The following is a 26,775-nucleotide window of genomic DNA, read 5'->3' as shown; positions in this document are numbered from 1 at the left end:
CCAAAAATCAAAAAAGAAGTGAGTTTGTATCATGTAATTTAGCAATGTATCAGCCCATATCACCATTTATTTTTCAGAGACCAAAGAAAATGACAGAAGTTTCCCTATTTTTTCCTGTACCTTTCTACTAGAATGCTCTCTATTTACGAGCGCCACACAGACTATTTCCACTTGGCGGCAGGTTGGACACAACAATCCTCGCCGCGAGCTGCAGAAGAACCATACACGCACATACGTCAGACCAGGACACGAACACGGGTGCCGTGAGGGGGAACGGAACGGACCGGAAGGGGAGAGACAGATGAAAGAGGGAACGTACGGAGGCATAGTCTGGCTGGGAGGCAGTGACCGGGGCGGCGGTCTCGGCGGCGAGCTCGTCGAGCTGGCTGGTGGTGACGCCCATGTATACCCTGACGCAGACCGAGCACGGGGTCGCGGTGATCCTGGCTGAGCCCATAGCTGAGCTTCTTGAGCCGCACCGTGATCTTGTCGAAGTGCACCGTCTCCGTCCGCCCGTCCCGCTTCACGACGTACATCACCGAAAACTAACAAAAACATACTCATGTGCATCATCCAAACAGGCAATGGTTTTGCATGTTTGTACATCAGAATCAATAATTGAATTATCAACAGACTGGTATATGCAACATGCTTAAATATCATGCCAGGAGAATAATTAAATGCCACATTTATGAATAACTGAACATTATGAATGCCATGCTGCATTTTGTAATGGTAATGATCCAAGATAGTTAAATAGATGGTCATTATTAGGAATGCTCCATAGGATCTAAAGACACGTGTGCATGTTTCTTAAGTGTGCTTTCTAAAATTGGAACACCATTTAGCTCTATTAGCTTGACTTGAAGCGATGGGGACACCGCAAAGTTGATCCCGTACTAATAGTCACAGACAACAACCTTGTAGAAGATCATGCCCACCCTTGGTCCTTGGAGGGACGTGTGTTGTAGTGGTAACCACATCAGTGAACTTGAAAGGATATACATGTTCCTACATTACAGAAATGAAACAATAAGCATCTTCACAATAGGACTACATCACTCGACCAACAGGGCATTTAACGCAAATGCATTGGCTAATGCCAATGATGTCTGTTTCTTACACAGGATAGCCATGAAATTGTTAATCGTATAAAAGTAGAGGAATGCAAAGAAACCACGATCGTTCTACAATTGTTGAAGCAAGCTATTATCTTTCAAGAAATCCTATAGAAAATAAGCAATGTAAAAAGGGGAAACAGCTAGGCACGCACTAAGAAACTGATGAACAATATCTGTCCAACTAAACTTCTACACATGATGAAATCAATATCCTTGCAGAGGGCCCTTTATAATTGGAACAAAGAAACAATTTTAAAAAACAGTACCCCTCTGTCATCACCATAGTCTAGCAGATTAAGTTAACACAATTTAGGATGAGTAGCACTATAATATTAAAACTGAACTAATTGTTCCTGCTACTTGTTGCTTTCTGATGCCTTGTACATATTCATATATGATACAGTAACACTGGCAGCAATTTCTCAAGCGCAAGAACACATATTTTTTTCAACTAACAGATTGTATCTAAAGTCCCCCAAAAGCTGACTTAGAATCTAATCAAATAAGTCAAAAACTCTTTTTTAGACTAAACAAGTAGAATCCTGCCTTCTTGTGGCTACAATTTAGTCTTGGCTAGAATTTAATCTAACAAGCAGAAACCTCGTCAGAATTTAATACAGAATATGAATGACAATAAAACAATTCTAAGCAAAGAGGAGGAAGAGGGGAGCGAAGCTGACAGGGAAAGGTTGTCGGGGCGAGCTGAAGGCTTGCATTCAGAAAAACTCTCCCACAGGCTTGCTCTACACTCGCCGTTGCTCTCGACCGCGACCGTAAATTTCTGGGAATATATGTTTCCTCTATATAATTATGCTGGATTTTTGGAGAGATGCATCACATAATATCTTTCAGTTTCAAATCCATGAGTTTGTGTAGATTTCGTTTGTAAAACTTTGTATAGCTTAGGTTCTGAACTATCTTTATGAAACCTTATGTAAGATCTGAAGTCAATCCTGTCGATTGTGTACATATCCTTTACCAACAGACTAAAACCAATAATACCATTGCTAGTCCATGGGAACCAAACTGGTTTCACTCCAGGGCGTAGCATAGCTGAAAATTTTATCTTCGCGGCCGATCTCATAAGTGCCTGCCATTCCAGAAAAGCACCAACCATGGTCATCAAATTGGACTTTACCAAAGCCTTCGACTCCCTCTCTTGGGACTCTCTCGCCTCCATTTTATGTTGTCATGGCTTCCTGCCAAAATTCTCAGCATGGATTCATAACCTCCTAGCAACTGGGAAAAGTGCTATCATGCTGAATGGGATCCCCGGAAGCTGGATAAATTGCAAAAACGGGCTCAGGCAGGGTGACCCTATCTCGCCCTTGGCGATGATGCGGGTGTCATCTGCGTATTGCAAAACGGTGGGCGGGAGGTGCGCGAACAGGGGGTGACTGAGATGAGCGAGGTCACAGTCTTGTTGGATCATTTGTTGTAGGAGATCAGCAATGATGATGAAGAGGCATCCAGTGGCGCTGCTCAACAGTTAAAAAACATCCTTCACGATTTCGCCATGGCCACAGGCCTTACTATCAACTTCACAAAAACGACTTACGTACCCATGCACGTCAGCTCTTCCATGGCTGACTCCATTGCCTCCACCTTGCAATGCCCAATCTCAACATTTCCGCAGATCTACCTCGGTCTCCCCCTAACACCTACGCGACTGCCTACAAATGCCTTCCTACCGATCATCGAACGCTGCCGCAAACTTTTATCAGGTTGGCGCGCAAAAATCCTTTCCAAAGGTGATAGGCTCATCCTATTATCGGTGGTCCTCGACTCCCTTCTTGTCTACTTCATGTCAGTCTTCACCATCCCCAAAAGTGTGCTTAAAACACTAGACTCTATTCGACGAGCTTTTTTCTGGGCCGCGGAAGAAACATGCACTGGTGCTCAATGCTTAGTTGCCTGGAAAAATGTGTGTACACCAAAGAACCGTGGTGGTCTAGGGCTAAAAAATCTCCACAAGCAGAACCAATGCTTACTTATGAAATTTGCTGTAAAGGCTCTCTTACCAGACACACCGTGGCTAGAATGGATCGCTTTGCAGCACCCAAATGCCCTCATTGCTCCACAAAATAGCCAATCCTTCATTTGCAGAACAATAAATCAACAGCTGCCAACACTCCACGCCATCTCATTTGTACTTACAAATTCAGGCACTAACACCTACTTCTGGCTAGATACTTGGTTGCATAGCCAGCCACTTGCTACTTTATTCCCCTGCCTATACTCGCACACCAATATCCCACTAGCTCGTGTGGCTGTTGTCCTGAATCATGGTTTGGAAACAATCCTACGGAACCGCCTAACATCTGATGCTGCTACCGGGTTGTGCTCTTTGTTGTCTCTCCTGCAGGATTTTCGGTTGACGACAGGACCGGATGAGCGCTACCTAAATGGTGGCCTGCGCTTCTCCACGAGGGTAGCATACGCGCTGATCATGAGCCCCAACGACGATGATGACGACGTGCATGCCGTGGCCATCTGGTCTTCATGCGTTCTATATCGCGTGAAGATCTTTGCATGGCTCCTGTTTCTAGATCGACTCAACTCACAATGCAACCTTCTGCGCAAGCATATCGTCACCGACTCTCTATGCCCGCGCTGCGGACATGATGGTGAAACCAGCGCCCACATATTCCTGGCATGCCCGCTTGCGCAACGTATCTGGCAAAGGATCGGCCTCTCTCCTTCGAGTTGCATTGATGGACTCTGGGACTGCCGTCTACCTACCCAGGTAGATGCGGTCATCTGGCACTCCGTCCTCCTCATCATCCTATGGAAGATTTGGGACTCCAGAAACGCTATGACCTTCAGGCAACAAAATCATCACAGTATTATCACTCTCAGGCGAATCGTCGATGACCTAATGCTCTGGACACACCAGATGAAGAAACCAGTGCATAAACAGGCCGCCTCTTCCTGGCGTTCCTACCTCTTATCACGACTACACGTGCTCATGTAATTCCTCTTTGTAATCAGTCTGACGATGGGTTACAAACTTGAGAAATATACTAGTACAAATGCCCGTGCGTTGCACCGGGCACCATTTTTTGTATCTAATTTTAATATACATCGATAATAAGGTTAAACTGATTAGTTCTTTATGTAGCATGAAGTTCGGACGTGAAGAAGCCGCCTTAGCGTTATCCATCTGTTTTTATAGAAGAGTAATTTTTTCTTGGAATAGATTGTCTGTCATTTTCTTTTTGCTTTTCTGAAAAATGCGGAAAATTCCTTATTTAAAAGTTAGCATTTTCATAAAAACTGGAACACTTTTTTAAGAATAGTTACTATTTTTATGAAAATCAGTGCATTTCTTTGAAGAAGAACATTTTTGAAGAGCTTTCTTTGAAAAGTTTTTTTTGTGTAAGCAACAGTCCCATCAAACTTTCGCTGGTTGGTCGTAAGGATTTGGCAGGCTCGCTCCAGCCACCAGGAGTACACCGTGCCCTCCCGGAGGCCATCTTCACGTCATAATGTCTCGAATCGAAACAAGACCAAGCCGCGATCCTCCTCCAAACTTGGTGAGCAAAATAACAGTTCAGAAGAAGATGCTCCACTGACTCCTCCTGTGAACTGCACATCGAACAAATCTCGCTTCCTTGCCATCCTCTCTGGATCAGCTTGTCCGCGGTCAGAATCCTCCCAAGCGACGGGTGTCAACAGAAATTTTTTACTTTGTTTTCAGCCAAAGCCTTCCAGAAAGTTCGAGAGCAAGTGCTCGAGTAAGAGCCCCAGAACATTGCCTTGTAGGTTGAGCACGTCATATACATTCCATCTGTTGTCCAACACCAGGAGACGACATCTTGGCCTGTGGTATTTGCACCTCTCTGATCAACAACCATAATTTGATGGATTCATGAACTAACTCGGTGGTGTTGACCTGACGGAGTGCAGAAATCCATTTGTTCCCCTGAAGGGCTGTGCAAACAGAGATCTTCTTCGTTTTGAACTTGCGGAACATGCCAGAAGCGACCTCCCTGCGGACATAGCAAAAAGGAATCTAGCGAGTTCAGCATTCATAGCTCTAACACGTACTAATGAGGAACAGTAAAATCACTCAGCAAAGAGAAATTAGTAACCTGAACGTTTTATCTGTAAGAACATAATAACATGGTGCCTCTATGCAGTTTTGACATGATCATGTTTATGCCCCTAAACATTAGCCAAGTTCATGCACTTCTTGTCACATATGAATAGTGGATATTCATTTATACATTGCTTAAGTTACATAAGATTTCTGAAAAGTGCAGGTCAATGGCAGCGTACATTGCTGGAGATCCAGAGAGGCAGGGCTCGGCGAGCAGGGGCGGGGCATAGAGCGCGGCGGCTGCAGCTAGAGCCTCCGCATCCGTGTCGACGTAAGCCTCGGCCGGATCCGACGCGCTGATTCTGACGCTGCCGTGCGTCCTCCTCCTCCCGGTCGTTGGCTCTTATCTAACAGTATAAGAAGCAGGCATGGGCACACAGAATATGATTTAAGAAAACTGACAGGATGCACAAGCTGGGACGCAACTCATGTTTCGGTAACGTACCTTAAGCTCCTCGTTTTCCAGCTCACACTTGTATAAAATCTTTAGATCCTCATTTTCACTCTTTAGGGAATTAGGTGTTCTATATTCAGTGCAGCAGACAAGGGTAGCAGTCCGTAGCAACCTGATTATGTAAAGATTAGGTGATATGCGCTGCTAGTACCAAGCAGAGTAGCAGCTGAGGAAATGCTCCTCTTACCGGGGAATATCCGGTCATCGTCGGAGCGACATAGGGCCATGCACGTCGCCTCCCACATCCTCCAGTTCTCATCCGCCTGACATCTCCGCGTGCACACGCTAGTCAGTAGCATCAGTGAGGAGCCGATCGAAATCCTAGGATAAAGAGGAGGGAGTGGATGGAGCGGAGGGGTCACCTTGAGGAGGCACCACTGGAGGCGAACGTCGCGGGCCTCCCAGGGGCCAAGACTCGTGCTGCAGCGCGTTGACGGCCTCCAGCCGCGCGCGGTCGGCGGCGAGCGCCTCCACCCGCGGCATCATCGCCACGGCCTACGCGCGCAGCCACTCGCCCTCCCGGCAGGCCGGCCCCGCGACGACGCCACCGCCGTCCATGGAATCGCGGAGACGGAGCTGGTCGGCCGGCGCCGCAACAACTTTCTTGTCACGCCGGATTGGCACCTGCCCTCTCCATCCCCGTCCACGAGCCCGCCGGCGCCAACCTCCGGTCCCCTTAATCGAGCCCGCTCGTCTCGAGTGCAGCACGCCATCCCATCCTCTGCCTCCCGCGAGGTCGCTGGCGCGCAGATCAGCCCGCTCGATCTTCGTGAGGCGGATGCCAGCTCCGCACCCTCCCATCCTCTGCCTCCAGCGAGGTCGCGGCCAGTCGATGGAGGGAAGCTGTGAACGGCGAAGAAAGCCCCGGGTGGGGAGGAGATGGGATTGGGAGGCAGGAGTCGGCCGGCGGCGCGCGGGGCCTGGCTGGAGGGAACAGTGGGTTGGGCGGGGGGGAGCGCCGCGAGGCAGAGCGTGGCTGCGTTTTTATTTTCTTTGGTACCGATTCAATTCAATTAGTACCACCTCGTTTATATTACAATTTTATCTCGTAAAAGCGTATTATGACATGTGAAGAAAGCGTATTGTGACGGTGAACCCGGAGACCCAATCCGTGCTTTATTATTAGGGAGAGAGGAGAGATTCAGGTGAAGAGCTCCCCCCGGTGATTTTTCAAAAAAGAAAAAGATTGTGTACATATCCGATGAATAAATGGGCAAGGAAACCAAGTGGTGTCCAGGGAATGATGGCTCGGGTAGCTTGGTAATGATATCAATAAGTAATTATTGTGCAAACAATAACTAATGCAGGTTCCAGGATCTCGTGTGTTGCTGCTGATCACCGAAGGCATATTAGACAAACTCTAATCGATCTAGCCAGTCCAGGCACGACAAGAATGGGCCGCTGCATTGTAATGTATATCCAAGATTCAGAAACATATGATTTCGTTGCTTTCGACTCAGAACTGAACTAAGCTAGGCACCCGAACACCATGCTAGAATCCAGAGGGAAGCATAGCGCTGTTAGCCTAAGCTCCATCAAACGTGAGTGTGCTAGTCCTAGTTTGTTTTGCTTAGAATAAGCAATGCATGGCTGATGTGATGTGCACATGCAGCATGCACGTAGAGGGGCCGAGTCTACACACGATCGCCCCGTCTTGTTCTTTCTGTTTTGCTCCTCCCGGTCAGCGTGGCACGCGTGCAAGCTGGAAATCGTGGGATGGCGCGGCATCTCCGGATCGCAGCGGGCTGGCCGGGTTAGTTAGCTAGGTTGATCTTGTAACAGCATAACCAAGAAGAATAGAACGCACGGAAAAGCTGGGGAGTCCGCCCGGCGCAAAACTCACTGTCTTCTTCCTCTCTTCGATCTCTCTCTCGTCATACTCGATCGCCTCGACAGCGACAATTGGCATCAGAGCCCTGGGTGTTTGATCCTTGGCGAGGCGGCGGTGTTTGATCCGCCGTGGTGATGTCCGGTGACGAGTCGGACGGGAAGAACAAGGGCGGCGGCAAGTCGTCGCCGAGGACGCCTTCTGCCAAGGCGCCGCTCGCTCGCCTCACCGGCGACGGCAGCGGCGAGTACCGGGTGGTGGAGCGCGTCGTGCGAGAGGAGTTAGGGGCCTCCATGATGCTGACGCGCACGAATTATCAGGAGTGGGCGTTGGTGATGCAGGTCAAGTTGCAGGTTGCCCGCGTCTGGTCCGCGGTGACCAACGACGGCGCCGACGAAAATGACGACCGGCGCGCGCTGAGCATTATCCTCACCGGCGTTCCGTCGGAGATGCTGCGCGTGCTGCCTGCCAAGGACACGGCGAAGATCGCGTGGGAGACAATCAAAACCATGCGGATGGGCAGCGAGCGCACACGCGAGGCCAAGGCGCAAGTGCGCCGGCGGGAGTTCGAGGATCTCCGCTTCAAGGACGGGGAATCCATCGAGGACTTCGGGCTGCGGCTCTCCGCCCTCGTCGCCGACCTGGAGTTGTACGGCGACTCCGTCACTGAGCACAAGGCGGTACAAAAATTCCTCCGAGTGGTGCCACGCAGGTACCGTCCGATGGCCATGGCTATTGAGTCCTTGATCGACCTGAAAACGCTGTCGATTAAGGAGCTCGTCGGCCGCTTGTCTGCCTGCGAGGACAACTACGAGCTCGACGACGGCACGCAATCCTCCGGTCACCTGCTGCTCACACACGAGGAGTGGTTGGCCCGAGAGAGGCTGGGCGGCGATGGTGGATCGTCGTCCGGCGGCAGTGGCAGCGGAGGCAAGAACAAATTGACCGCCAAGCCTAAGGCACAGGGCGGCGGAAAGGGCGCGCCCGGGAACGCCGGGGCAGGTGGCTCTGGCAGCAATAAGAAGAAGGGCAAGTGTCACCATTGTGGCATTCCAGGGCACTGGAAGAAGGAGTGCCGCACGTGGCTTCGGGAGCAAGAGCAAAAGGGAAGGAACGAGCAGGCGCACCTGGCCCAGGCGGGCGATGATCATGATCAGGGCCTGCTCATGGCCGTGGTCAGCACTGTCACCACGCCGGAGATTGTGGCGCCACAAGCTGTTTTTCTCAATCAGGAGAAGGTAATTCCTGTCCCCTCGCCCGAGGGCCTCTGGTACTTTGACACTGGCGCTTCAAGTCACATGACAGGGGATAGAACTGTGTTCTCCATGCTCGACGAGAGTGTGCACGACACTGTCAAGTTCGGCGATGGGTCGCATGTTGCCATTCAAGGGCGTGGCTCAGTCGTTTTTCGCTGTCAAAGTGGGAACCAACGAGCGCTCGCGGGCGTCTTCTTCATTCCGAGCCTGCGGAGCAACATCATCTCTGTGGGACAGCTGGACGAGGGCGGCTGCTCCATCACCATTGAGAGCACCGTCATGGCCATCCGTGATCCGGCGCGGCAAATCCTCGCGCGCGTCAGGCGGTCCGGCAGCCGGCTCTACACAGGGTGTCTCATCATCAACGCCCCCGCCTGTCTGATGGCTCAAGGCGACGATGCAACCTGGAGGTGGCACGCACGCATGGGACACGAGCACTTTCGTGCACTCCGCACCATGTCCACGAAGCAGATGGCGCGTGGCATGCCCGTCATTGATCGTATGGAGGAATACTGTGATGGATGTGCTCTTGGGAAGCAACACCGAGCGCCATCTCCTCAGGCCACTGCATACCGCGCAGAGCACGCTCTAGAGCTGGTGCACACGGACCTTTGCGGGCTGATCGAGCCAACTACACCCGCAGGTAACCGGTATTTTCTGCTGATAGTTGATGACTTCAGTCGCTACATGTGGGTAGATCTCTTGAAGACCAAGGATGAAGCATTTCAACGCTTCAAAAGGGTCAATGCTTTGGCAGAAGCAGATGGCCGGTGCAAGTTACGCGCCTTCCGCCCAGATCGCGGGGGGGAGTTCAACTCCGGTGATTTCAAGGCTTACTGCGAGGAGATTGGAGTCAAGCACTACACCACGGCCCCTTACTCACCTCAGCAAAACGGGGTAGTAGAACGGCGAAATCAGACCGTGGTGGAGATGGCCAGGTGCATGTTGAAGAGCATGAGCATGCCATCGTTCTTCTGGGCAGAAGCAGTCAAGATAGCCGTCTACATTTTGAACCATGCCCTCACACGCAGCTTGGATGGTGTCACCCCATATGAGGCGTGGCACGGCCGTAAACCCAGCGTGCATCATCTGCGTATGTTTGGGTGCACGGTTCATGTCAAAAGAGTCGGGCCGGGGATCAACAAGTTGAGCGATCGTTCGACACCGATGGTCTTTGTTGGCTACGAGGAGGGGTCCAAGGTCTACAGAGTGTACAATCCCGCGATGAAGAAGGTGCAGATCACGCGGGATGTGGTCTTTGAGGAAGGAAGGCCGTGGACGTGGAGCGCCCATAGCACGAGCGCGAGCGTGACCGCTCCAGCAACCTTCAGCGTGGTTTACACCACTGCGCACGGGCTGCACGAGCTGGACAGTGGCACGGCATCATCAACCCCCTTGCCGCAAGCCAGCCCCAAGACCCCGACGCCAGCATGGTCAGCGGCATCGTCCTCGCAGCTCACGCCAGAAACGAGCGAGAGAGGCTCCTCACCCGAGTCGAGCGCGCTCAGCTCACCTGAGGGCGGGACGGAGACACAGTTTGCACGGCGGGAGATTCGATGGGCCACGCCACCGAGTCACGACGAGAACCGTCGCGATGTGGACACCGGAGACATCGGTATCGGCGTATCTCCTGTGTCCTTGATGAGACTGAGGGAGAGGCAGTGCGCGAGGCCATGCTGCTCTGTCTTCTCAGTGCCGAGGAGCCAGCGAACGTCGCCGACGCCTTGTCTGACGCCGCCTGGAAAGCTGCCATGGATGCGGAGATGGATTCCATTGCTGAGAGAAATACTTGGCAGCTCACAGCTCTTCCACACGGGCAAAAGGTGATTGGGCTCAAGTGGGTTTACAAAGTGAAGCGTGATCCAGATGGCAAAGTGATCAAACACAAGGCACGCTTAGTGGCAAAGGGTTATGCTCAGAGGGAGGGAATTGACTTCGAAGAGGTTTTCGCTCCCGTTGCAAGGATGGAAACAGTCCAAATCTTCCTGGCTCTGGCCGCACATACAGGCTGGGAGGTACACCATATGGATGTGAAATCAGCCTTCCTGAATGGTGATCTCTCTGAGGAGGTGTATGTTGGACAACCGCCAGGCTATGTCATTACTGGGAAGGAAAACCAAGTGTTGAAGCTGAATAAGGCACTCTATGGTCTGCGTCAAGCCCCAAGAGCGTTCTATGCAAAGCTTGACGAGACAGTGAGCACACTTGGGTTCACTCGAAGCCCTCTGGAGCATGCTGTCTACCGGAAGGGGGACGTGTCGTGGTTCTAAGCCTGACAGTAGAGTGGGGGGTAGGTATGGAGAGGCAAGGTCCTAGCTATGGAGAGGTTGTAAGCACAAAGGATGTACGAGTTCAGGCCCTTCTCGGAAGAAGTAACAGCCCTACGTCTCGGAGCCCGGAGGCGGTCGAGTGGATTATGAGTGTATGAACTACAAGGTGCCGAACCCCTCTGCCTGTGGAGGGGGGTGGCTTATATAGAGTGCGCCAGGACCCCAGCCAGCCCACGTAGGAGAGGGTTTAAGGTGAGTTAAGTCTGGGGCGTTACTGGTAACGCCCCACATAAAGGCCTTTACTATCATAAAGTCTACTTGATTACAGGCCGTTGCAGTGCAGAGTGCCTCTTGACCTCCTGGTGGTCGAGTGAGTCTTCGTGGTCGAGTCCTTCAGGCCAGTCGAGTGAATCCTCGTTGGTCGACTGGAAGGCGACCTCTTCTAAGGATGTCCTAGGGTAAGTTACTTGGATCAGGTCCATGACCCTACCCTAGGTACATAACCCCATCATTAGCCCCCGAATGGATTGATGCTTCGAGTGAAGAAGGAGTTGATGTCGTTTCCGATTAACCTTTGCGCTCTGGTTGTGCGCTGTTCTGGACCAAAGAATCCCTTTGCCGACAGGAAACAACTTGCCTTCAGTCGACTTGATCCATTCTGTTTTTGCGTCGAGTGATCTTTCAGGCTTCGACAATCTCCGAGCGACGGATCGCCGGAAACACCGCGCCTGACAGACTGATTTGTTGCTCGCGGATTCTGCGGGATGCGAAATTTTGGGGCGCGCGCGAAGCGGGGCGGACCGTGGCGTTCGGATGGGACGGGGCATGGACGCCTCGATCTCCGCGCCGCCTTTTTCGCCACGTATCCCGTCTGCATAACTGTTCCAGATATGATTAGATCGACCGGGCCCACCTGTCATCCACTCGGAAGGGACCTTATAAATGTGCCCGGCGAGGATTTCTGTGCTGCGCCTTAGCATTCTCCCCCTCTCTCTGCTTCCTTCCTCCCTGCTCAGCGTGCTCGCTCTCGCTCCCGCACCACTTCCCTTCGCGCATCTCGCCGGCGACTATGGCCAAGGAGAAGACGGCGGCGCTGGAGCGTGCAAAGAAGGCGTCGGCGTCGGAGAAGGCGAAGGGGAGATCCACCAGCCGCGGAGGGTCCTCGTCCAGATCCCGCCTGCCGAAAGGCTGGGTCCAAGGAGACTGGATCCAGTCGACCATCACTGAAAATGACATTCTCGACATGGCCAACGAGGGCTTGATCCCCCACGGAGCTGCGAGGCTTCCGGGGAAGGAGTGGTAGCCTCAGCCAGAAGAGGGTGAGTGTGTGCTTTTGGCCACCCATGTGGATCGTGGGTTTTCCTTGCCGCCGAGTGTTTTCTTTCGTGGCTTCTTGAATTTCTTCGGAGCGCAGCTCCACCATTTTACCCCAAACTCCATTGCCTATCTTGCTGCGTTCGTGTCCATGTGTGAGGGTTTCTTGGGCTGTCGACCGCACTGGGGTTTGTTCAAGCATATATTCACGTGTCGCTCTCAGACCGTGAAGAAGGCGAGTCCAGGCGACGAAAAGACCCGAGTCATCCAAATGTGTGGGGGTTTGGGCATCCAGGTGAGGAACAAGACCACCTTTCCGCCCATGACCTTTCCCGAGTCAGTCAGAGGCTGGCAGTCGACCTGGTTCTACTGCCGGGACCAGTCGACGTCGGGACAGTCGAGTGGACTCCCACAGTTTACCATGGACCGAGTGAACAAGCCCTCCTCTCTGAAGTTGATCCCGGAGGAGAAAGCTGATGTGAAGATGTTGATGGAGCGCGTGGTGCAGTTGGTTCGGGAGGGAGTGACGGGCATGGATCTCCTGGAGGTCTTCCTCAGGCGTCGCATCCAGCCCCTCCAGTTCCGGAGCCACTGCATGTGGTTGTACTGTGGGACCGAAGACGAGACTAGAGTCCATCCAGAAGCAGTCGACGATGTCACTCTGGAAAGATGGATGGCAGCCGTCACCGGAAACAAGGACAACCCACGCGGAGCCAGAAGGATTCCTCCACTCGACCACAACAGTGATCCAAATAAGGTACACTTGCCCTGCTCTCCACTGCATTCTTGTCGCATTCATCTCTGTCTACTCTGCCGACTGGTCGACTGATCATTGTCTTGATATCTGCTAGGCCCTCACCGAGCTGTACTCGATGCCCAATGGGGCACAAACTCCGACTGAGGAGGGTGAGGCGAGTGGGGGCGAGAGCCAGGACGAGGAGGAATGGGACTCGGACGTTGCAGGGGACGACGACGACGATGATGATGACGACGGCGATGATGATGACGCCGAAGACGAGGAGGAAGAGGAGGAGGTCGTGCCACCGCGCTCGGAAAGGCGGTCGAAGCTCGTCCACGACCCTTCGACTGAACGTGGCAAGGGGGTTGCGACGCAGTCGACCAAGCGCCCTAGGACCACTTCTCCAGCGCCGACTGAAAAGGCGCCGAAGCAGCCTAGGGGGGCTCTGCCAAAGCCAACCAAGCTCCTGCCGAAGATGAAGGTGTCCATCCCCACCATATCAGGGTAATTGTGTCGTTTGAGTCTTCTCATTTTGTGTGAACTTTATCTCTGGTCGACGCTGAAGTTAGTCGACTGATCCTTGGGAGTTGCAGTGCTGCTACTTCTGAGACCTCGGCCCGGGCTGATGACCACGAGATGGAGGATGCAGCAACTTCGAACCCAGGTACTGTATTCTTAACACCGTTCTTAGTCGACTGACTCGCGATCTCTGATCCTAATTCTTCTCCGCAGCTCCACCCAACACTGTTATCAATCTCCCTGACGACGACGAGGATGAAGAACCACTGGCACGCAGGAGGAGTCGGAAAGCGTCCGCCAGTAAGGTGCCTCAGGATGTGACGGCGCCTGAGATTCTGACTGTGGAGGAAGAGAACACCACTCGACACACGGTGTCCTTCGCAAATCCGCTGACGAGTGCTCAGCAGCCCTCCCTCTTCACGACGCACCACGTCCCAGAGGACCAAGCTGGCGCAGCGAAGGAGGCCATACGCCAGGTGGGACTCATGATGGAGCAGCTGAAGACCATCCGGGATGCGAGCCAGGCAGCTTATGACGCCAGTTCTGCCCTTCAAAGCAATGTCCAGGTCAGTCGACCACTGTTTGTTCTGTTGGATATGCTACCAAAAACTTTTCTTTTCCGGAATTTACAGTAGTCACCCAGTGGGTGTGTCGAATAAACTCCGAGTTAGCGGGGGCACGCTGAGTGCACCCGCTGGGTGTAGTCCCCAAGGCTAAGGTCGACTGCTGGCAGTCGGCCTTAGGCTTTATGATGTCAATCTTTCTGTCAGTCGACTGGTCGACTGGATTTCACAAACCGGTGGGGGCACGCTGAGTGCACCCACTGGGTGTAGTCCCCAAGGCTAAGGTCGACTGCTGGCAGTCGGCCTTAGGCTTTATGACGTCAATTTTTCTTTCAGTCGACTATGTCGACTGGATTTCACAAACCGGTGGGGGCACGCTGAGTGCACCCACTGGGTGTAGTCCCCGAGACTGTGGTCGACTGCTTGCAGTTGATCACAGTCTTAGAGAATGCATCTCTTTTTTTTTGAGGTCGACTGGTCGACTTTGTCTTCATCGGGATTAGTGGGGGCACGCTGAGTGCACCCACTGGGTGTAGTCTCCGAGACTATGGTCGAATGCTTGTATTTGGCTGTAGTCTTAGAAACGTGTGTTTTTCCCTTTTTCACTCGGAAGTGAATTATATTTGACATTTAGTCGATTGGTTCTTCGCAGAACTCCTGTGATCTTGTGGCTCGCTACTCAGAGCTGGAACAAAAACATACTCAAGTCGAGCTGAGCTTGAAGCTGGTTCAGGAGAAGCTGACAAAGGCAAAGGAGGAGACCGAAGGTATGTTTGGTGAGACCCTGACGACTGCTTTTCCCCTTGCTTGTTTCAAAATCTGATCTTGCTGTAACTTGTAGGTAAGGTAAGGGAGGCCCAGCAGAAGAAAGACCTTGAGCTAGCTGAGAAGATCAAGCTTGCTGACGAGAAGTTAGCTTCAGTCACCAAGCTCGAACAAGACAATACCAATCTGAAAGCTGCTCTTGGGATTGCCAACAAGGAGGTCAGTCGACTGAAAACTGATAAAGCTGCCCTGACCGACCAAGTCAGCAAATTGACTGAGAAGAAAACTGAACTGGAGGCCTTCCTGAGTGGCCTTGCCAAGAAGCTGTTTCTTATGCTTGAAGGTAAACCTCCATGTTTGGCAAATATTTCCAATTGTGGCTTTTTCCATTCGACTATCCCCTTGACTTAGTGATCATCCTTGCAGAATTTTGTCAAAACTTTGAAGAAGAAACCAGCCGACTGGAGCCAAACCTCGACCCCGTCAATTCTCCGGTGAACGACGAAGTTGCCATGGATGTTTTCCGACTGGAGTCTCGTGTTGCAGCTGTCGTGGACTATCTCGCAAGGCTGAAGGCCGCCACATCTCGCATTGACTCGACGCTCTGGCCTGAGGAGACACTTCAGAATGACCTTGAGTCGCTGATGGCCCGCTTGAACACGATCCCTGGTCGAGTGCAGGAGTGGAAGAAGTCCTCGGCTCGGTGTGGTGCAGATGTCGCTCTGTGTCTGGCCCGAGTCCACTGCAAAGATGCGCGAGAAGAGAAGCTGGCGGCCCTTCGGGTGGCCAATACCAAGAAGCACGACTTCAGGTCTTTTATGGAAACTTTCCTTGCAGCTGCCACTCGGATCGCCGACGGGATTGACCTTGATGAATTTGTTGCACCTTCCAGCCCTCCACAGGAGGGGTAAAAAACTTCTTCTGGCTCGACGCTTTAAATTTGCCTCGGTATGCCGAGTGGAATTGTAACCGACAAACCTTAACAGGCTTGACGCCTGAGCACTTTCGGTTCCTTTAGATATCGATTCAAACTTGAATTTGGCGCTTGAATACGATTGCCTTCGGCTCGGAATGTCTTTTGCAGGTTCAAAGCAAGGTGCCTGTGCTGCAATCGACTTATTCTTTAGTCCACTTAGACGAGCACTGGGCTGCAGCTAAGCCCCCGAGTGAGAGGATTGCTCTTCACTTGGTAGGATTTTCACAACTTAGGCGAGTGCTTGGACTGCAGCTAAGCCTCCGAGTGAGAGGGTTGCTCTACCACTCGGTAGGATTTTTATAACTTAGGCGAGCACGAGGCTGCAGCTAAGCCTCCGAGTGGAAGGCTGGCTTACCACTCGGTAGGATTTTTACAACTTAGGCGAGTGCTTGGACTGCAGCTAAGCCTCCGAGTGGAAGGCTGGCTTACCACTCGGTAGGATTTTTATAACTTAGGCGAGCACGAGGCTGCAGCTAAGCCTCCGAGTGGAAGGCTGGCTTACCACTCGGTAGGATTTTTATAACTTAGGCGAGCACGAGGCTGCAGCTAAGCCTCCGAGTGGAAGGCTGGCTTACCACTCGGTAGGATTTTTACAAACTTAGGCGAAACGGATTCGCAGCTAAGTCACCCACTGAGGGAAATTTCATTGGACAAAAATAAAAAGTGACAGATATTATGGAGGAACTATGACACTATTATTTTGAGGTCCATGAACTACAAAAGTACTTTATTGCAACTCATCCGAATGATAAAACTTAAGTGTAGAATGGGCGGAGTAGCTCCGCGTTCCAAGCTCGGGGCTCGTCGAAATTATGCTCGACGTTGTAAAGACGGTACGCCCCATTGTGGAGGACCTTGGTGACTATGAAGGGGCCTTCCCAAGAAGGAGCAAGCTTGTGTGGTTTGTGCTGATCCACTCGGAGAACCAAATCTCCTTCCTGGAAGGCTCGACCTCTCACATTTCGGGCGTGGAAATGGCGCAGATCTTGTTGGTAGATGGTCGACCGGATCAGAGCCATCTCCCTTTCTTCCTCTAAAAGGTCGACTGCGTCCTGCCGCGCTTGTTCAGCTTCTGCTTCGTTGTAGATTTCGACTCGGGGAGCATTATGCAGAAGATCACTTGGTAAGACCGCTTCGGCTCCGTAGACCAAGAAGAATGGAGTTCTTCCGGTCGACCGATTAGGTGTGGTCCGCAGTCCCCAGAGTACAGAGGGAAGTTCATCGACCCAAGCTCCAGCCGCGTGTTTGAGATCACGCATCAGTCGAGGCTTCAATCCCTTAAGAATCAATCCATTAGCTCGTTCTGCTTGTCCATTCGACTGCGGATGGGCGACTGAAGTGTAGTCGACCCGTGTGCCCTGGGAGTCGCAGAAAGCTCTGAATTCCTCTGAGTCAAAGTTCGACCCATTTTCCGTAATGATGCTGTGCGGGACTCCATATCTGAATATTAGTTCCCTGATGAAGCTAACAGCAGTACCAGTGTCAAGGCTCTTGATTGGTTTAGCCTCGATCCACTTGGTGAACTTGTCGACTGCCACCAGTACATGCGTGAAACCGCTTCGTCCTGTTCTCAAAGGACCGACCATGTCCAGCCCCCAAACTGCAAAAGGCCAGACGAGTGGGATGGTCTTCAAAGCTGACGCAGGCTTGTGCGACATATTCGAGTAGAACTGACATCCCTCGCACTTATCCACTATCTCTTTTGCCATCTCATTCGCCTTGGGCCAGTAAAATCCGGCTCGGTATGCTTTGGCCATGATGGTCCGAGAGGACGCATGATGACCACAGGTCCCCGAGTGAATATCATTGAGGATGAGTCGACCTTCTTCTGGTGTTATGCACTTCTGACCGACTCCAGTCGTGCTTTCTCTGTATAATTGTCCTTTAATTACGGTAAAGGCCTTAGATCGACGGACGATCTGTCGAGCCTCTTCCTCATCCTCCGGAAGCTCTTTCCTCAAGATATATGCGACATACGGAATCGTCCAGTCGGGAATGACCACCAAAACCTCCATGATCAAGTCGACCACCGCTGGGATTTCAACTTCAGTCGGATCTGTGGCGCTCTTGGGCTGCGGAGTTTCTTCGGTGAAAGGATCTTCTTTGACTGACGGAGTGTGTATATGCTCCAAGAACACACCACTCGGAATGGCTTCTCTCTTGGAACCTATCTTTGCTAGATCATCAGCTGCTTGATTTTTCAGTCGGGGTATATGATGGAGCTCCAACCCCTCGAACTTCTTTTCCAGCTTCCTCACTGCACTGCAGTATCCAGTCATGGCTGGGCTTCTCACGTCCCACTCTTTCATCACCTGATTGACCACTAAATCCGAGTCGCCATAGACCATTAGGCGACGGACGCCGAGTCAAATGGCCATGCGCAACCCATATAGGAGGGCCTCATATTCTGCCTCATTGTTGGAGGAATCAAAGTGAATCTGGAGCACATATCTGAGCTTATCTCCTCTGGGGGAAACCAGGACAACCCCAGCACCGGAACCATTCAACATCTTAGAGCCATAAAAAAAACATGGTCCAATGCTCCGAGTGAACTTCAGTCGGCTGCTGTTGTTCAATCCACTCGGCGAGGAAATCTGCTATCGCCTGGGACTTAATGGCTTTCTTTGCCTCAAACTTGATATCAAGGGGAAGAAGTTCAATCGCCCATTTGGCCACTCGACCAGTTGCATCTCTGTTGTGCAAAATCTCTGATAGTGGAGCGTCGCTGACGACTGTGATGGAATGGTTAGAGAAATAATGAGCAACCTTCTTTGTGGTCATGTATATTCCATACACAAGCTTCTGATAATGAGGATATCTCTGCTTGGATGGAGTCAAGACTTCAGACAAATAATACACTGGGCGCTGAACTTTGAGAGCTTTTCCTTCTTCTTCCCGCTCGACCGTTAGCACAGTACTGACAACTTGTCCTGTGGCTGCGATGTAGAGCAACAGAGGCTCTTTGCTGATTGGAGCAGCAAGCACCGGCTGGGTGGAGAGCAGAGCTTTTAGCTCGGCAAACGCTGCATCAGCTTCTGGAGTCCACTCGAACTTGTCAGCCTTCTTCATCAGTCGGTAAAGAGGAAGTGCCTTTTCACCGAGTCGTGAGATGAATCGACTTAATGCGGCCAAGCATCCAGTAAGCTTCTGGACATCGTGCACTCGCACAGGGCGTTTCATTCGGAGAATAGTGCCAATCTTCTCTGGGTTAGCGTCGATTCCCCGTTCGGAAACGAGAAAACCGAGTAACTTGCCACCAGGAACTCCAAATGTGCACTTTGATGGATTGAGCTTGATATCATACCTTCTGAGGTTGGCAAATGTTTCGGCGAGGTCAGCGAGCAGGTCGGAACCTTTTCGTGACTTGACAACAATATCATCCATATAAGCTTCCACATTCCGACTGATTTGAGTGAGTAGACACTTCTGAATCATTCGCATGAATGTGGCTCCGGCATTCTTGAGGTCGAATGGCATGGTGATATAGCAGAAGCACCCGAATGGAGTGATGAAAGCTGTTTTTACCTCATCGGGCCCGTACAGACGGATCTGGTGGTACCCGGAGTAAGCATCTAAAAAAGACAACCTCTCGCATCCCGCGGTCGAGTCAACAATTTGATCTATGCGAGGGAGAGGAAAGTGATCTTTCGGGCAGGCCCGGTTGATGTGCTTGAAATCAATGCACATTCGGAGCGACTTGTCCTTCTTAGGAACCATGACGACATTAGCGAGCCACTCGGAGTGGTATATCTCTCGGATAAATCCTGCCGCCAACAGTCGAGCCACTTCTTCACCGATGGCCTTTCTCTTCTGGACGGCGGACCGCCGAAGATGCTCTTTGACTGGTTTTGCAGACGAGTCGACTCTTAGGCGATGCTCAGCCAGTCCCCTGGGAACACCTGGCATGTCAGCGGGCTTCCATGCAAAAATGTCCCAGTTCTCACGGAGGTACTGGATGAGCGCTTCTTCCTATTTTGGGTCGAGTGTTGTGGAGATGCGGGTTGGAGCTGCTTCGGGGTCGGTCGGGTGAATGTGAACAGGCTTCGTCTCACCGGACGACTGGAATGCAGACTCTGTGGCGGGCTTCTTGGATCGCAGCAAGTCACTCGGATCTGCGTTTTGCTTGTATTCTTCGAACTCGACCGCTGTCACTTGGGAATCGGCAATCTTGGAGCCCTTCTGAAAGCACTCCTCTTCCTTTTTCCTATCGCCGGTGACAGTGATCACACCTTTGGGACCGGGCATCTTCAATTTGAGGTACACGTAACATGGTCGAGCCATGAACCGTGCATAGGCTGGTCTCCCCAAAATGGCATGATATGCACTTTGAAAATCCACGACCTCAAACGTCAACTTTTCTTTGCGAAAATGCTTCGAATCACCAAACACTACGTCCAAAGCTATCTGGCCGAGTGACTCGGCCTTCTTCCCTGGTATAACTCCATGAAAGCTCATGTTACTAGTGCTCAGTCGGGACATCGGAATGCCCATACCTTTCAATGTGTCTGCATATAACAGATTCAGCCCACTTCCACCATCCATCAGCACCTTTGTCAGTCGAGTGCCTTCGACAACTGGATCGACCACCAAAGCTTGCCTCCCAGGGGTGGCAATATGAGTCGGGTGATCATATTGGTCGAATGTGATGGGTGTTTGAGACCACTTCAGATAATTTGCCTTTGCTGGGGCAACCATGTTCACCTCTCGGTTAATCACTTTCAGTCGACTTCTGCTTTCCACATCTGCAAAGATCATCAGAGTGGAGTTGATATGCGGATATCCTCCCTCACTGTCCTCTTTGTCTTCGGCCTTGTCCGACTCCTTCTCCTTGTCCTTAGACTGTTTTCCCTGAAACTGCTGGATCAGGAGTCGACATTGGCGAGTGGTGTGCTTTGGGTAAATGATATTCCCCTCTTCGTCTTTCTTCGTGTGAATGTGACATGGCATATCCAACACGTCGTTCCCTTCTTTATCCTTTACCTTCTTGGGGTTCCAGGATCCTTTTGGTTTCCCCTTAAACTTTCCTTGAGTCACGGCCAGAGCCTCTCCAGGAGCTGCCGGTTCAGCCTTCCGCTTCTGTTTCCGACTGGTGTTTCCCTTTTCCGACTGACTCGGCTTGTGCTTGCCGCTTCGGAGTCGGTCTTCTTCTTCGCCATTGGCGTACTTGGTAGCAATCTCCATCATCCGACTCAAGGTCATGTCACCGGTTCGACCAAATTTCAAACTCAGTTCTCTGTTCTTGACGCCGTCTTTGAAGGCGCAGACTGCCTGATGATCGGACACATTCTCTACAGTGTGGTGCAAAGTGATCCACCTCTGAATATACTCCCTGAGAGTCTCATTAGCTTTCTGCACGCAGACTTGCAACTCTGTCAATCCAGCTGGTCGCTTGCAAGTCCCTTCAAACATTCTGACGAACACTCGGGACAGATCTTCCCAAGTGTAAATGCTGCTAGGAGGTAATTGAGTCAACCATGCTCTGGCAGAACCTTCCAACATGAGGGGCAAATGTTTCATGGCCACCTCGTCGTTCCCACCACCAATCTGAACTGCCACTCGGTAGTCTTCAAGCCAAGTTTCAGGCTTAGACTCACCAGTGAACTTGCTGACTCCTGTTGCCAACCTGAAATTGGGGGGAATAACTGCGGCTCTGATAGCTCTGCTGAAACATTCAGGACCAGAAACATGCACTCGACTGCTTGTGGGTACATCTCTGTCGAGTGCGCCTCGATGGGCTCTGTTCCGGTCGACCAACCCTTGCACGATAATGGACCGCGCGTCGAAGCCTGGTTCTCTAGGGTCAACTGGAACCCTACGTCCTGTACTGTACTGACGCCTATCATCTGGCTGCCGAGGAGCGTAAGACCCACCCCTCGGAGGGGAATAGGGCACTCGACGCCTATCATCTTGGTCGAATCTGTCGCCATATTGATCTCGCCGATTCTCGCGCCCTTCGTGCCGCGGAGGCGATCTGGGGCTGTGAGCCGACTGAACCGTATTCATAGTGACGGATCGACTGTGAATTCTGTTGCGCGACTGAGACACGGCTGAATTCTGATCTCCTGCTGTCCGGAGCAGATCCCTGATCTGCAGCAAACCTCTGCCAGCTTCCGACTGCGAAGGCTGGATGGACTCTGCTATACGGGTCGCAGCTGCTAAATTCTGAATTGGGGTTCGATATACCTGAGTCGGCGGGAAGAGTTGACGTCGACTGGTGTCGGGAACTCGTTGCCGCGCGCGCTCGTCGAGTGCTCGCTGAAGGTTTTCCAGTCGAGTGCGCTCGGCCAAATTGGCCAGACGCGCCTCCTCCAAGGCACGAGCCTCGGGGGTTTCTCCTGCGATGGGAATACGCAGGGGATCCTCGTTCCTGCGGCGAAGTTCCTCTCTTTGCAGAGAGTCGAGTGGCTCGGGCTGGTACTCTTCGTAGCCTCGTGCAGGGTCGCCGCCGTCACCTGCTCCACCACCACGGGCGAAGCCAGGAGGGCTGTGGGGCCCGTCGACCATCAAGATTTCCGCCGCTGGATCACTGCTTCCGCACTCGGATGCAGTCTCTACGGAGCCAGTCGACTGATCGAACAAGCCGTAGAGAGATTCGTTGGGCTCGATTGCCGCAACTTGGGTAGTGGCCGATTGGCGAGCCACCGCGTGACTCACCCATCGCTGAAGCCTCGACCGGCCTGAGCGCTTGCGCTGGCGGGAGACCGGGAGGGTGGACGATGGAGGAGCCGACCGATACTGGGTCGACGGTTGCCGCAACAGAACGCCGCGGACACATGCGCGAAAATGCGTCGCACCGCGGACGGGGAGCGCATCTATGTCGAGTGGAGCCTCCTGGAGCCATGCGGAGTCGTCGGCGATGAAGGTGAGAGTGCCGAGACGGATCTCTTGACCCTCGACCAAAACTCCAGCAGACACCATGATGAAAGTACTCGGAAGAATCGCAACTTCTCCACAAAATCGCTAAAACACCGGCCCCACGGTGGGCGCCAACTGTCGTGGTTCTAAGCCTGACAGTAGAGTGGGGGGTAGGTATGGAGAGGCAAGGTCCTAGCTATGGAGAGGTTGTAAGCACAAAGGATGTACGAGTTCAGGCCCTTCTCGGAAGAAGTAACAGCCCTACGTCTCGGAGCCCGGAGGCGGTCGAGTGGATTATGAGTGTATGAACTACAAGGTGCCGAACCCCTCTGCCTGTGGAGGGGGGTGGCTTATATAGAGTGCGCCAGGACCCCAGCCAGCCCACGTAGGAGAGGGTTTAAGGTGAGTTATGTCTGGGGCGTTACTGGTAATGCCCCACATAAAGGCCTTTACTATCATAAAGTCTACTTGATTACAGGCCGTTGCAGTGCAGAGTGCCTCTTGACCTCCTGGTGGTCGAGTGAGTCTTCGTGGTCGAGTCCTTCAGGCCAGTCGAGTGAATCCTCGTTGGTCGACTGGAAGGCGACCTCTTCTAAGGATGTCCTAGGGTAAGTTACTTGGATCAGGTCCATGACCCTACCCTAGGTACATAACCCCATCAGGACGCGCACTCATACCTGCTTGTAGGAGTGTACGTCGATGATTCAATAATCACAGGCACCAACAGAGATCACATCCTTCAGTTCAAGAGTCAGATGCAACAGATCTTTAAGATGAGCGATCTTGGTCTCCTTAGCTACTACTTGGGGATTGAGGTAGCCCAGTCTGAGGGTTCGATCACTTTGAGCCAGCGCAGTTATGCGGAGAAGATCCTTGAGCTGGCCGGCATGACTGGCTGCAACAGTTGTCACACTCCAATGGAATGCAGACTCAAGCTGAAAAGGGAAGATGAAGCCAAGCCGTTTGATCCCTCTCTCTACCGCAGCGTCATTGGAAGCCTGAGGTACTTAACTCACACGAGGCCTGACATCACTTATGCAGTGGGCTTGGTGAGCAGGTTCATGGAGGGACCGACGATGACTCACTGGACGGCTGTGAAACAGATTCTGCGGTATGTTCAGGGCACGCTCAGCTATGGTTGCAGCTACGCACGAGGAGGAGCTGGTGGACTGCTCGGTTACAGTGACAGTGACCACGCCGGTGACCTTGGAGACAGAAGAAGCACTTCTGGTCAGGTGTTCTTCTTCGGCGGCAATCCCATCTCATGGACCTCGCAGAAGCAAAAGGTAGTTACTATGAGCTCATGTAAGGCGGAATATGTGGCAGCTGGGGCAGCAACTTGTCAAGGTCTTTGGCTGAGCCGTCTGCTTCCTGGGATGAAGGGCGAAGCGCCAATCAAGTTCAAATTTCTGGTGGACAACAAATCAGCAATTGCACTGGCAAAGAATTCCATCCACCATGACAAAAGCAAGCATATAGACGTGAAGTATCACTTCATACGGGAGTGTGTGGAGGAGAAGCAGTTGGAGCTTGATCATGTTGGTACTAACGATCAACTTGCTGACATACTGACAAAGGCTTTGGGTCGTGTGAGACATGTTGAAATGCGGCAGAGGCTGGGCATCAGGGAGATCAGCAAGGGGGATGGAGCTTAAGAGGGAGAATTGTTAGCCTAAGCTCCATCACACGTGAGTGTGCTAGTCCTAGTTTGTTTTGCTTAGAATAAGCAATGCATGGCTGATGTGATGTGCACATGCAGCATGCACGTAGAAGTAGTGGAGGGGCCGAGTCTACACATGATCGCCCCGTCTTGTTCTTTCTGTTTTGCTCCTCCCGGTCAGCGTGGCACGCGTGCGAGCTGGAAATCGTGGGATGGTGCGACATCTCCGGATCGCAGCGGGCTGGCCGGGTTAGTTAGCTAGGTTGATCTTGTAACAGCATAACCAAGAAGAATAGAACGCACGGAAAAGCTGGGGAGTCCGCCCGGCGCAAAACTCACTGTCTTCTTCCTCTCTTCGATCTCTCTCTCGTCATACTCGATCGCCTGGACAGCGACAAGCGCAAGTGCGACCCTCGCTGACCACCTAGAGGCACGGTACCAGTAATGCACCAAGATCTGTCTATTCAAGAGGTAAACAAGAACACATCCTCGTTTGATATCATGATATGCAAGTAAATTTCAAGCACACAGGGTTGACATGCAAACAAATATCACACACACAGGGAGACCGCCCAAACAAGCACATCAGCTCACATCACTTTTAGTAGACAAAAACTGAGCAAGAGAGACCCAACCTTGTTCATAATGACACGGAGGACCCAACAAACAGAGAACATAGATCAGCCTGCAAGAAAAAAAAAGAGAATGAACAACATACCAGCTCATAGACATTTCATGAAACACGTCAGGAGTATTGTAATGGAAGTACACCTCCTTCATATGATAATAATGAGCAGCAGTAGAATGGAAGGGATCACTGGCAAATTGAACGAATGAGAGCAGCCCCGACGATCTAAAGCTTCAGACCACCAATATCATCATAAACCATGTTTGTCGGCATTGCTAAAAAAACAGTAGAATAAGCAAACAAAATCTCAGTTAACCACCTGGTACACAAAACAAAGGGCATTTAAATCCCCAAACCTGAAGATATGCTACAGGAGCACATGTACATTTGATAAAAACCAATGTACATGTATATGCATGATTACTAAATATGGCAACAATATATATGGCACAATAATTTACCCCCGTCACTGAAATCTGAAGTCAGTGTGCGTGTGTATGTTTATACACCCAGCTAAAAATCTACGAAACGCAAAATAAGAATCTGAATGCCCAATAAAAATTAATCTGGCTGGGCAACTCGGCTACTCCGAGCTCGCCCAGATTGAAAAAGTCGCTGGTCATCCGATTCTGTCTTTTACATCATCCGAGCCGTCTAATTTTCACAATCTATTTTCACTTCGTGGTTATTTTTCCTTTTCTATGACTGGTGGGCTTATTATTGTGCTTGACCTGATTAGTGATTTGAATGATTAGTAATTTACCTGAGAGTATAAGTGTCACAAGTATATTCATTAACTGCCCTCGTACAACCTGCAAATTGATTATGGAATGAGCTTCTGACAGGAAATAGAAAACAAAAAGCACAAAAGAACAGTAAGTACCTGACATCGCCCTAGCGTGGTAAACTTTTTTGAGTGCTTACAGTCATCTTTGGTGCTGACTCGTATCTGACCATTGCCCTGCCCATCGAGGTCACTGTTGCACCACGACTCACGGCAAGGCCCATTTGCCTAGTATGCTCCAACTGCCAACAGAACAAGCAATGTTGCATAAACCAATTGAGGCCTTTTCACTAATTAAATCTACAAAACCATTTAGTAAAATCCACTGGAACTATCCAACTATAGGACTGAATCAATGAAACATAACAGCAGCTGCAGAAACCACTCTAGACCTTTTTCATAAACTAAAGGAAACATTTAGGTTCTAATTAACCCCGGGGGCTGCAGCCGCTGTTATGAAAATCACTCTCTTCCTATCAATTTTCAGAAAATGGTTTAGAGTGGTTTCTGAAAATGGTCCAGAGTGGGTCCTGATTAAATTGATAGGAAGAGAAGGAATGGGGGTGTTTTAGAACGATTGCTACACATATGGCATACATCTGAAAAAGGAAAAAGGAACACCCTAAATCAAACCTGAAGAAAACAAGATAAAATAACCTGATGTATGAACTGTAAACTGATGAGATTCTTAGTAGATATGATAAAATATGTATGTACAGGTCATTACTTAATAGATTATGAATAGCAAGGATGAAATTAAATCAAATCTGACAGAAATATGTGCAAAGAACAGGAAGACACTACCGCCGCTGTTGAAATCAAATCTGACAGAAATATGATGAAATTAATTAATCCACGCTGGCCATTCCCATCCACGAGACGAGAGAGACAGTGTGTGTGTGCTGTGTACGCAAGGATGGGAGGGGCTGGAGGAACAGATG

General features: G+C 51.2%; 1 protein-coding gene and 1 long non-coding RNA gene across 2 annotated transcripts; both read right to left on the bottom strand.

The window, feature by feature from the left end:
* Nucleotides 1-139: 139 nt before the first annotated feature.
* LOC119310746 lies at nucleotides 140-26,019 on the bottom strand. The gene is made up of 7 exons (XM_037586382.1): nucleotides 25,975-26,019; nucleotides 25,814-25,862; nucleotides 25,309-25,325; nucleotides 25,141-25,196; nucleotides 921-1,011; nucleotides 285-545; nucleotides 140-208 (listed from the first exon to the last, which is right to left on the bottom strand). Exons 1-7 carry the CDS (start codon nucleotides 26,017-26,019, stop codon nucleotides 140-142), a joined length of 588 nt encoding a protein of 195 aa, XP_037442279.1.
* On the bottom strand, nucleotides 4,326-5,792 carry LOC119312973. Its single transcript, XR_005151491.1, has 3 exons — nucleotides 5,669-5,792; nucleotides 5,403-5,570; nucleotides 4,326-5,113 (listed from the first exon to the last, which is right to left on the bottom strand). It is a non-coding gene; the product is annotated as an uncharacterized LOC119312973 (long non-coding RNA).
* Nucleotides 26,020-26,775: the final 756 nt, after the last annotated feature.

This window comes from Triticum dicoccoides, chromosome 5B (genome assembly GCF_002162155.2).
Source record: "Triticum dicoccoides isolate Atlit2015 ecotype Zavitan chromosome 5B, WEW_v2.0, whole genome shotgun sequence".
NCBI lineage: Eukaryota > Viridiplantae > Streptophyta > Magnoliopsida > Poales > Poaceae > Triticum > Triticum dicoccoides.
Note: the sequence above shows the minus strand (reverse complement) of the source record. Positions and strands in the feature narration are given on the sequence as shown.

Excerpts from the sequence above, each read along its gene's own strand:
- LOC119310746 (XM_037586382.1), bottom strand. The coding sequence starts at position 26,019 with ATGGGCAGGGCAATGGTCAGATACGAGTCAGCACCAAAGATGACT. Across the intron at positions 1,012-25,140 it reads CATGAAATGTCTATGAGCTG|GAACATGTATATCCTTTCAA; the intron begins GTATGTTGTTCA and ends TCTGTAATGTAG. Across the intron at positions 209-284 it reads CATCTGTCTCTCCCCTTCCG|CTCGCGGCGAGGATTGTTGT; the intron begins GTCCGTTCCGTT and ends GTTCTTCTGCAG.